This window comes from Triticum urartu, chromosome 6A (assembly GCF_056163025.1).
Source record: "Triticum urartu cultivar PI428250 chromosome 6A, HENAU_Tu73, whole genome shotgun sequence".
NCBI classification, from domain to species: Eukaryota; Viridiplantae; Streptophyta; class Magnoliopsida; order Poales; family Poaceae; genus Triticum; species Triticum urartu.
The window spans coordinates 592,277,329-592,288,789 of record NC_141878.1 but is presented as its reverse complement, the minus strand read 5'-3'; the positions used below and the strand labels follow the sequence as shown (position 1 = coordinate 592,288,789).

At 49.6% G+C, this 11,461-nt stretch overlaps 1 protein-coding gene across 1 annotated transcript; it reads left to right on the top strand.

The window, feature by feature from the left end:
* Positions 1-2,817: 2,817 nt before the first annotated feature.
* On the top strand, positions 2,818-5,023 carry LOC147966846 (uncharacterized). The gene is made up of 3 exons (XM_087530972.1): positions 2,818-2,940; positions 3,272-3,377; positions 3,886-5,023. The coding sequence occupies exons 1-3, from the start codon at positions 2,818-2,820 to the stop codon at positions 5,007-5,009; spliced, it is 1,353 nt and encodes a 450-aa protein (XP_087387098.1). The 3' UTR covers positions 5,010-5,023.
* Positions 5,024-11,461: the final 6,438 nt, after the last annotated feature.

Sequence of the window (11,461 nt, the reverse complement as noted above, 5' to 3'; positions counted from 1 at the left end):
AGCTAGCTAACACAATATATGAAACACCTAAATTAACCCCCCAAAACCCCCGACCCCCCCCCCCCTTAAAAAAACAAAAACCCCAGCCACAGAAATGCTGACGCGTGGATGCCTATTGGTCCTGGTTGGTGCCACCAACTGGGACCAAAGGGTCTCCTGCCTGGGCTCTGCGCACTGCCCACGTGGAGGCCCATCAGTCCCGGTTCCGGATTGAACCGAGAGTAAAGAGTCGGGGCATTAGTACCGACACTTTAGTGCCGGTTCAGGAACCGGGACTATAGGCCCTTTTTCTACCAGTGTGTCCACTTCTCGCACTTATCGATCCGGGAAAACACGTGGAGGTACTTGAACTCCTGCTCGGGGTTGCTGTCCTGCCGAAACATTGTGAACATGCGCAACATCTGCGTCGAAACAGAACTATGGTCGGCGATGCATACGTCCATACGCCGAAAGAAAACTATGGTCGCGGGCGTGTCCATACCTTCCACTCGACGCTCTCGCCGCTCTTCGGCCGAGCAGCCACCTCCTCGACGATCCCGTGCCATTTGTTGCACGCCGCCTGCATGAGCGCCCAGTGATTCGCCATGGCCTTCGCGCCGCGGTTCATGTGGATGCCGGCGAAGTACGGGTCGGCCAACTTTCGCTCGTCGAACTCGGACTTGATGTGCTCCCAGTATGTGTCGGCGCTCTGGTTCATGCCGGTGATCGCGTCGAGGCACACGTCGGTCTCCTCTAGGCCACGGCTTAGGAGGAGAGTGTTGGCTGCAGTAAGCCGCGGCGACGAGCGGGCGCAGCGAGCGCGTGTGCGGGCGCGCGCTGGCCGCGTCGGGTGTGTCGGGCCCGTAGCAAGAGCGTGTGTGTGTGCGTGCGTGAGTAGGTCTAGGGTGCGGGCGCGATGTGTGCGCGTTGCACCGTAGGAGGAGGAGGCCGTTGGCGAGCTGGACCGGATCACCAGGCCGTTCTGTTGAGGGCTCGGCGCGCACCGGGCGCGTGCATGCGCGGGGTGGACGCGGCCAGAGCGGGCCAGAACGTGGGCTGGAGGAGTGGACGCGTGCGGGTCGTGCCCGGCGTGCTCCAGGGTATAAGAACCTGTGTGGTATTCGTTGTAAAGGCCCGGGGGAGTGTGTGTGTTGAGTTCGAGCTTAAGGAAAGCGTTCGTGCACTGAAAAGAACCTCCCCGTGTCCATCTTCTTCCTTCTGTCTTCGTCCTCCTCGTGTCGTTCGAGCGCAGCAGCGAGGGAGAGCGAGCTAGGGCTAGCGAGGGAGAAGGCCACGGTTCCAACAATTGGTATCAGAGCATCGGGTTCGGAGGAGCTCGCCGGCGATGGCGCTCGTCCCGTGCGGCGGCGGAGCACGGTGATGCCGTGCGTGCACGGAGCGCGGCGGCCGCGGCGGACCTGTGTGGTTGCGCAGAGGCTGTGGTGGCGCGGCGTGGCTCGGCGGAGAGAAGACCGAGCTCCTGGACACGCCGGATCGGCCGTGTTGATCGCGTCGGAGCACGATCATGGCACGAGCTGGAGGCGTGCGGAGCGTGGCGAATAAGTCGCGGCGGCGAGCCGGGTGTGACCGGTGCGTGTTATGGGTGCGCACTGGACGCGTCGGGACCGCGGGAGTGGACCGCGTCGAGGCGCTGGACCTGGTTGCGCAGATCGCTTACGTGCGCGGTGGGAGCGCGGGCCAGGAGCGCGGGGACATGGGGAGTGCACGCGAAGGGCACGGTGGCAGGCGTGGCAGCGACGTCAGGGCGGTGGCGGCTACAACGACGACGACATCGACAGGGGCGGCGGAGCGCGCGCTGCGGGCGGCCGGCAGCGTCGAGGACGTCGGTCTCCTCTAGGCCACGGCTTAGGGGGAGAGTGTTGGCTGTAGTAAGCCGCGGCGACGAGCGGGCGCAGCGAGCGCATGTGCGGGCGCGCGCTGGCCGCGTCGGGTGTGTCGGGCCCGTAGCAAGAGCGTGCGTGTGTGCGTGCGTCAGTAGGTCTAGGGTGCGGGCGCGATGTGTGCGCGTTGCACCGTAGGAGGAGGAGACCGTTGGTGAGCTGGACCGGGTCACCAGGCCATTCTGTTGAGGGATCGACGCGCACCGAGCGCGTGCATGCGCGGGGTGGACACGGCCAGAGCGGGCCAGAACGTGGGCTGGGGGAGTGGACGCGTGCGGGTCATGCCCGGCGTGCTCCAGGGTATAAGAACCCGTGTGGTGTTCGTTGTAAAGGCCGGGGGGAGTGTGTGTGTTGAGTTCGAGCTCAAGGAAAGCATTCGTGTGCTGAAAAAAACCTCCCCGTGTCCATCTTCTTCCTTCTGTCTTCGTCCTCCTCGTGTCGTTCGAGCGTAGCAGCGAGGGAGAGCGAGCTAGGGCTAGCGAGGGAGAAGGCCACGGTTCCAATAGGGGAAGGTGACGTTGGGGTTGAACCCTCCGTGGGCATCGTCGTCGGCATAGGAAGGGGACGGCGTGCACCCCCACGGCTGCGGCGAAGGCGTGAAGCTCGCCGGCGACACGATGCCCTGATGTCCAGGAGGAGGCATCATCAGGGAGCTCTGCCGCCGTTCTGCCGCCGCCGACGTTGCACGCTCTTTCTGCTTGTTGGACCTGTTCCGCCGGTCGGTGGTGGCGGCCGCCCGGTGAACGATCTCGGCCTTCCACTCGGCGTTCGACATCCCAGGCGGCTTTGACGGTGGTGCCCTCGGCTTCCTCTGCTTCGGCGGCGGGGCATCGGCATCCACGGCGACGGCGGGCCTGGGGGCTGCGTACTTCTTCGGCGCCATGGCAGCGGCGAGAGGAGTAGAAGTCGTGTAGAATGGCGGGAGAAAGGGGGGGGAATGGAGGGAAGTGGTGGGGGAAACGGCGGGAAAAGGAAGGCTCTCGCCGACAAGCAGGACCCACGCGCCTTTTCGCTTCGTCCGGCGTCCCAGGCGCCCCCCAACGCGCCGGGTTCGCCCTGGGTCTGCCGGTGCCAGTTTCGGCCCAATCCGGCGAAAAACTGAGTCCTGGGGGCGTGGCTGGTCCGTTTTTTCGGCGCCGGCGCCGAAAAAATGGCCTGGGGGGCTTGTTGGGGGCGCGGCTGGATATGCTCTTAGGAGTTGGCGTTGTGTCCGGCTAGGAAAGCTTAGGCGTCTGGGCGTTTATATATGTCAGCCCTGGCCGTGAGATTGTATCAACTATCAAGTAACACCGTAAGAGAAAACAGAAAATCAATAAAGAGGTAAATTAAGGGTACTGCTCAGCTATCAATTTTTTGTACCTGTGTGTTTATCCTGATTTGATGTGATCTAGCCTGAGCATGAATTTCCAACACTGTCCGTTTACCTGATGGGGCCCCTCCTTCGTTGGTCCCCCGCCTTGGAGGGCCCCGCGGAGACTGGCTGGGTCGCGTCGCCAAGTACTTGACCGGTGGTGGACTTGAGGTCTTGAGGTTGACGGACGACTTGAGGTCTACGCTCCGGTGGTGGCCAGGCTTCACATAATAAGGCTAATCAAGTCCGGAAGAGTTGGTCTTAAACCCCGACCGGGGCCTCAACCAGATGAGCATCCAGTCCAGCATTCCAACTCATACCTAGCAGTGGCATACACACCTCACAATCCGGCCGGAAGCAAAGCCATGCAAGAAAGGCTGCCGCTTCGCCCCATCCGGCCAACCAAAGGTTCCATCTTTCTTCTTCTCGTCGGTTTTCTGTTTGCTACCAAGCATTTCACAAAATCAAACCTCTATGCTATGGCTACCAGCAAACTCTTTCTTTACATGCACTCCATCTTTCTTCTTCTCGTCGGTTTTCTGTTTGCTACCAAGCATTTCACAAAATCAAACCTCTATGCTATGGCTACCAGCAAACTCTTTCTTTACATGCATGCATGAGTTCTAATGTTTTAGTAATTCTTCACACTTGCAGGTAAGGGAGGCCTTACGTCTACCATTCAGCCGGCGAGGCTCACCACCATCCTTAGGCTACTGTCGTTGCTGCTCGTTTCTTGTGGATTCGGCAGCGTCCGCTGCTCCTTCTCAACTACGACAGTCCATGACAACAGCACGGACATGATCTCGCTGCTAGATTTCAAGCGGGGCATCACCAACGACTCAAGGCAAGCCTTGAGATCATGGCACGTCGGTGTCCCCCTTTGCAGATGGAACGGCGTCTTCTGCAGCGGCCCCAAGCACCCGAGGCGAGTCACCGAGCTGAACATTATGAATCTATCGTTGTCGGGCACGATTTCACCGTCCCTCGGGAACCTAACATTCCTTAGGAATCTGGAACTGACCATGAATGGCTTCACCGGCGAGATACCTCCTCTCAGCCGTCTCCAAAGACTGGAGTACCTTGACTTGGGGGACAACTCACTGCCAGGGATCATTCCGGATACTCTTACAAACTGCTCCAATCTATGGTGCCTAGGCCTGTCCAGCAACTTACTAATAGGAGAAGTTCCCAGCGGTATAGACCGCCTGTCCAATCTAGTGTTTTTAGATCTTGGAGGAAATAATCTCACCAGAGAAATCCCACCAAGCCTAAAAAACACCAGTCAGCTTGAATCCATCTTGCTTGGTGATAATAAGCTCACCGGAACCATTCCTGATGAGTTGGGAAAACTCCCAAATCTTTCTTATTTATTGCTTCAAGAAAATAGGCTATCAGGTGGAATCCCAGAAACCATGTACAAATACAATCAGTCTTCTCTCCGATATCTAGTATTAGGTTCCAGTATGCTTGGGAAAACACTGCCATCTAAGTTTGGTGATACCCTCCTGAATCTTGAAGAACTCGGATTGGAGGATAACAATTTTGAAGGTCATATCCCAGCGTCACTAGGCAATATTTCAGGGCTAGATTGGTTAGACTTGTCATTCAACAATTTCGTTGGTCAAGTTCCAACTTCTTTTAGTAATCTTGGACAGTTACACAACCTAAAGCTTCAGCAAAACCATTTGTCGGGCTTCATCCCAAAAGAGTTGGGTGGCTTGCAACACCTCACCCATCTGTATCTGTCTGATAATAATCTGGAAGGCAAGGTACCATGAAACAGAGTCTTTGTTGGAAATAAGCAGGGCAAGAGCCTTTATCAGTATTGGAGGCAACCGGTGGGGACTCCTTTGGAGGAACACTTGATGTGCTATCTCCCGGACAAAAGAAACACAATACGTACGACCTGATCGTATAGAGTATTCATTTTAATATTTGGTTTCATGCCACCCATACTGTTGATCTATTTTACGCTCACCAAGAACATGTCAAGACCAAACCTGATCATATTCTTGGTCTATTTTATGCTCACCAGGACGTCAAGAGCAAACCTGTCGTTCTTGTTTTGTTTTGTTTTTTCGCCGTGTGTAATCCTCGGGGTTGTGACTTTTCCAACCTTCTCTTTGGAAATAAATGATTCAGTGAGATCATGGCTCTCAGTGCTCAGCAATCTGCAAAACAAATCGAAAGGGTAGTTTTAGAAAGAAAAAAATCATCAGGATATGTCATGCTAGCCACTGGCCAGTTACCAACCGCTCCCATTGAATGGTCTACAAGAAATTAAAAGCTAGTCCACGTCTAGGTCTTGTCATGTTGACTGTTCTAATACTGGAGTTATCAAAAAAAGCTTATAACGACTTGGACAGTCAAAGCTAGTCTCAAGTTACCATCTATTTATATATAAAAAGCAATTTACAGGATAACCAGAATAAAGATAAATAAGCTTAAAATTACCACAAAAATTAGATGCATCCGACCATTCATTATATAGATAAAAATTCTATAGCCATTAGATTATGTTGACTGGAAAATTACCCACGATTGCCATTATAATGCAAAAAAGTGCCCTACCTCACCTCTTTTTTTTCTCAAATAAAATAAAGCAAATCGTGCGACCCATAAATCTCATGCACTGTCATTGTTAATTAGTTCAAAGACGACGAACAGGAAACCCTATCTAACCCCTAGCGCTGAGGAATTCTCCTCGAGCTAGCTGGAGCCCTCTACTCCCCAACATGGCTGCACCGCTGCACCACCATGGATTCTCAATGCTTCTCCTCCAGCTGGCTAGAGCCTCTCTTCCCCTACATGGCTACACACGTTGCACCACCATGGATCGGATCCTCGTGGAGTTAGGTTGGAGCGGCTCCTCCCATGCATGGCTGCACCGCCATGGGATCCTTGCACTGGGCTTAATTAGGTCTGCATACTTCTCCGTGCAAACAGCCCCCGTCTTGCCGTCTGCCCATCTCCATGATCGATGCCCGAAGCTGCAGTAGTTCAAGCGGCTGATGGATGGTCAGATGCCATTGTGAAGCGCTCAAGTGCATGATAGTCACAAGGTTGCATACCAGCAAGTAGCGGCTTGGGCTAATCTAGAGTACTGATGTCTTTATCTAACTCTTTATTGATTTGTTTTCATCAGGATATCAATAATTAATTTTGAATTTAATCAGGTTTGCACTTCGATTTGTTTTTTTCATGGACAAAAGTAATCTTTGTGGTGAATTAAAGATTATACGTTCTGAAATAAACTGAATCTCGATTGTGTAAATTGATTGCTGAAGTGCCACCGTGAACTATCACTAGCATAAGGAGGTCCGCGCACAACGACAAGATCGCTCGGAAGGTGAGCTGCCTATACCCACTACCCAATCCCTCTGGTATGCATATAAGATGGCAGTGTATTTTCTTCACTTTTTCTCTTTGTACTAGAGTGATGATCTGTGATTACTTCCTAAGTAGTCTATTCTTCAGAAGTTGAATGATTTATACCAATGTTATAGAACGAATGATATTTGTGACATTGTTCATCTGCAGCTTTATACTTTGTATGGAGTCTAATCTTCAGAAATTAAATTATTTATTCCAATGTAATAATAGATCGAATGATATTTATGTCATTGTTCATTTGCAGCTTCAACTTAATTAGGTAAACAAACTTCTCTGTGGATATCCCAGGCGAACAGAATTCGATAATCTTGGAGATGGAGCAATAAAAGATCAGTTTCCCTCTCATGAGATTAATTAACTCACCGGTCCGGAGGTTCACGCCGACTCGGATGAAGCATGTCGTAGAGTTGTCGCCCATGTACTGGCCCCTGAAGCTCAGCCCATGGCATGGCGCCACCCCCTACCATGCAGAACCAAATGAGAAAGTGATGAGTCATATAAACAGTACGACCGTAGGGCACCTCGCGAGTTCCAATGGTTTTCTGGGCATGACATTACATGGGCAGGCTGCTGAAGGAGAAGAAAAGGTAGAGCACCTACGCGAGTAAGCAGTTTAGAGTCAGTTGTCTGCCTCGGTCGTTCCTCATTCGAGAACACACAGTTTGGTCTCCCTCGACCTGCGCAAGGATGCACCATAAAGATGTGGACACTCATGCATTACGTGCTGGCTGATGCCTGCTCCTCTATGGTGAACAAGTATCAGGAGGTTAATACGTGCCCAGCGGCAGAGGTAAATATAAACAATGGCTTCATTATAACCTTCCCTTAATTTATCACATGTCCATATATTTCTTGCTGATTAAATTTATTTATTTATGTAATATGTTCTGACACCTGCTAAATGAATTTGAGTTAAAAACAGGCAAACTGTTGTTGTTCGCTGTTGGGCAACAAGGTCCTTCCAGCATAAGACTCCACAGAAGAGATGAACCAAATGGTGAGACCACCATGCTGCCGCTTATTTTTTTCGTGATGTTTCATTTCTATCCGTGCCAACTCTCTCCGGTTAGCGCTTAACTTTGTTTTGGAATTTGTGATTATGGAGCAATAAAAGATCAATTTCCCTCTCATGAGATTAATTAACTCACCGGTCCGGAGGTTCACGCCGACTCGGATGAAGCATGCCATAGAGTTGTCGCCCATGTACTGGCCCCTGAAGCTCAGCCCATGGCATGGCGCCACCCCCTACCATGCAGAACCAAATGAGAAAGTGATGAGTCATATAAACAGTACGACCGCAGGGCACCTCGCGAGTTGCAATGGTTTTCTGGGCATGACATTACATGGGCAGGCTGCTGAAGGAGAAGAAAAGGTAGAGCACATACGCGAGTAAGCAGTTTAGTGTCAGTTGTCTGCCTCGGTCGTTCCTCATTCGAGAACACACAGTTTGGTCTCCCTCGACCTGCGCAAGGATGCGCCATAAAGATGTGGACACTCATCCATTACGTGCTGGCTGATGCCTGCTCCTCTATGGCGAACAAGTATCAGGAGGTTAATACGTGCCTAGCGGCAGCGGTAAATATAAACAATGGCTTCATTATAACCTTCCCTTAATTTATCACATGTCCATATATTTCTTGCTGATTAAATTTATTTATTTATGTAATATGTTCTGACACCAGGTAAATGAATTTGAGTTAAACACAGGCAAACTGTTGTTGTTCGCTGTTGGGCAGCAAGGTCCTTCCAGCATAAGACTCCACAGAAGAGATGAACCAAATGGTGAGACCACCATGCTGCCGCTTATTTTTTTCGTGATGTTTCATTTCTATCCGTGCCAACTCTCTCCTGTTAGCGCTTAACTTTGTTTTGGAATTTGTGATTATGGAGCAATAAAAGATCAATTTCCCTCTCATGAGATTAATTAACTCACCGGTCCGGAGGTTCACGCCGACTCAGATGAAGCATGCCGTAGAGTTGTCGCCCATGTACTGGCCCCTGAAGCTCAGCCCATGGCATGGCGCCACCCCCTACCATGCAGAACCAAATGAGAAAGTGATGAGTCATATAAACAGTACGACCGTAGGGCACCTCGCGAGTTGCAATGGTTTTCTGGGCATGACATTACATGGGCAGGCTGCTGAAGGAGAAGAAAAGTTAGAGCACCTACGTGAGTAAGCAGTTTAGTGTCAGTTGTCTGCCTCGGTCGTTCCTCATTCGAGAACACACAGTTTGGTCTCCCTCGACCTGCGCAAGGATGCGCCATAAAGATGTGGACACTCATGCATTACGTGCTGGCTGATGCCTGCTCCTCTATGGCGAACAAGTATCAGGAGGTTAATACGTGCCTAGCGGCAGCGGTAAATATAAACAATGGCTTCATTATAACCTTCCCTTAATTTATCACATGTCCATATATTTCTTGCTGATTAAATTTATTTATTTATGTAATATGTTCTGACACCAGGTAAATGAATTTGAGTTAAACACAGGCAAACTGTTGTTGTTCGCTGTTGGGCAGCAAGGTCCTTCCAGCATAAGACTCCACAAAAGAGATGAACCAAATGGTGAGACCACCATGCTGCCGCTTATTTTTTTCGTGATGTTTCATTTCTATCCGTGCCAACTCTCTCCTGTTAGCGCTTAACTTTGTTTTGGAATTTGTGATTATGGAGCAATAAAAGATCAATTTCCCTCTCATGAGATTAATTAACTCACCGGTCCGGAGGTTCACGCCGACTCAGATGAAGCATGCCGTAGAGTTGTCGCCCATGTACTGGCCCCTGAAGCTCAGCCCATGGCATGGCGCCACCCCCTACCATGCAGAACCAAATGAGAAAGTGATGAGTCATATAAACAGTACGACCGTAGGGCACCTCGCGAGTTGCAATGGTTTTCTGGGCATGACATTACATGGGCAGGCTGCTGAAGGAGAAGAAAAGGTAGAGCACCTACGTGAGTAAGCAGTTTAGTGTCAGTTGTCTGCCTCGGTCGTTCCTCATTCGAGAACACACAGTTTGGTCTCCCTCGACCTGCGCAAGGATGCGCCATAAAGATGTGGAGACTCATGCATTACGTGCTGGCTGATGCCTGCTCCTCTATGGCGAACAAGTATCAGGAGGTTAATACGTGCCTAGCGGCAGCGGTAAATATAAACAATGGCTTCATTATAACCTTCCCTTAATTTATCACATGTCCATATATTTCTTGCTGATTAAATTTATTTATTTATGTAATATGTTCTGACACCAGGTAAATGAATTTGAGTTAAACACAGGCAAACTGTTGTTGTTCGCTGTTGGGCAGCAAGGTCCTTCCAGCATAAGACTCCACAAAAGAGATGAACCAAATGGTGAGACCACCATGCTGCCGCTTATTTTTTTCGTGATGTTTCATTTCTATCCGTGCCAACTCTCTCCTGTTAGCGCTTAACTTTGTTTTGGAATTTGTGATTATGGAGCAATAAAAGATCAATTTCCCTCTCATGAGATTAATTAACTCACCGGTCCGGAGGTTCACGCCGACTCAGATGAAGCATGCCGTAGAGTTGTCGCCCATGTACTGGCCCCTGAAGCTCAGCCCATGGCATGGCGCCACCCCCTACCATGCAGAACCAAATGAGAAAGTGATGAGTCATATAAACAGTACGACCGTAGGGCACCTCGCGAGTTGCAATGGTTTTCTGGGCATGACATTACATGGGCAGGCTGCTGAAGGAGAAGAAAAGGTAGAGCACCTACGCGAGTAAGCAGTTTAGTGTCAGTTGTCTGCCTCGGTCGTTCCTCATTCGAGAACACACAGTTTGGTCTCCCTCGACCTGCGCAAGGATGCGCCATAAAGATGTGGACACTCATGTATTACGTGCTGGCTGATGCCTGCTCCTCTATGGCGAACAAGTATCAGGAGGTTAATACGTGCCTAGCAGCAGCAGTAAATATAAACAATGGCTTCATTATAACCTTCCCTTAATTTATCACATGTCCATATATTTCTTGCTGATTAAATTTATTTATTTATGTAATATGTTCTGACACCTGCTACATGAATTTGAGTTAAAAACAGGCAAACTGTTGTTGTTCGCTGTTGGGCAACAAGGTCCTTCCAGCATAAGACTCCACAGAAGAGATGAACCAAATGGTGAGACCACCATGCTGCCGCTTATTTTTTTTCATGATGTTTCATTTCTATCCGTGCCAACTCTCTCCGGTTAGCGCTTAACTTTGTTTTGAAATTTGTGATTAACAAAGTCTTTGCAGTATCCAGTATATCCCATTTAATTATTACCATTGGTTATAGCTAATAGTTTGATATTTAGTAAACTTCACGAGCCAACCACTATATCTTATTTCAGAAATCAATGAAAAAATGTCCTTAACTTACAGAACAGACACTTCTTGAGGAAATCTTACGGTGATGGTAGTTACGATAGGAATACTTAGTGTGCTGTCCGCAGACCAATACTTCGGTCGTCGATCTCAGCGGCACATCAATAAACTAAAACCGAAGGGAAGGTAAATCATGTCAAAACTTCTACTACTTCTTCTTTGTTCCTCCTGTTAAATATATTCTATGATATTTTTTTAACCAGGTTTCGTAGATATATTAACGGTGAAAAAAAATAGTTCTATCCGTTATTTAAAAGACAACTATTTTGTAGCAATGTTGGCAAATCACACATACATGCATATCTTAGTGGAATAGTTCTAATATATATATTCTGAAGAAACAAGCATGTTTAGTTATGTTGAGTTACTAGGTAATTGTTTCAGTTAGTTATTTTATGTATAGCTTATGCGGTGTGTATTTTCCTATTCCTACATGTTGTCTTATGATATGA

Excerpts from the sequence above, each read along its gene's own strand:
- LOC147966846 (XM_087530972.1), top strand. The coding sequence starts at position 2,818 with ATGGAGGGAAGTGGTGGGGGAAACGGCGGGAAAAGGAAGGCTCTCGCC. Across the intron at positions 2,941-3,271 it reads ACGCGCCGGGTTCGCCCTGG|CCTGAGCATGAATTTCCAAC; the intron begins GTCTGCCGGTGC and ends GATGTGATCTAG. Across the intron at positions 3,378-3,885 it reads TGGCTGGGTCGCGTCGCCAA|GTAAGGGAGGCCTTACGTCT; the intron begins GTACTTGACCGG and ends TCACACTTGCAG.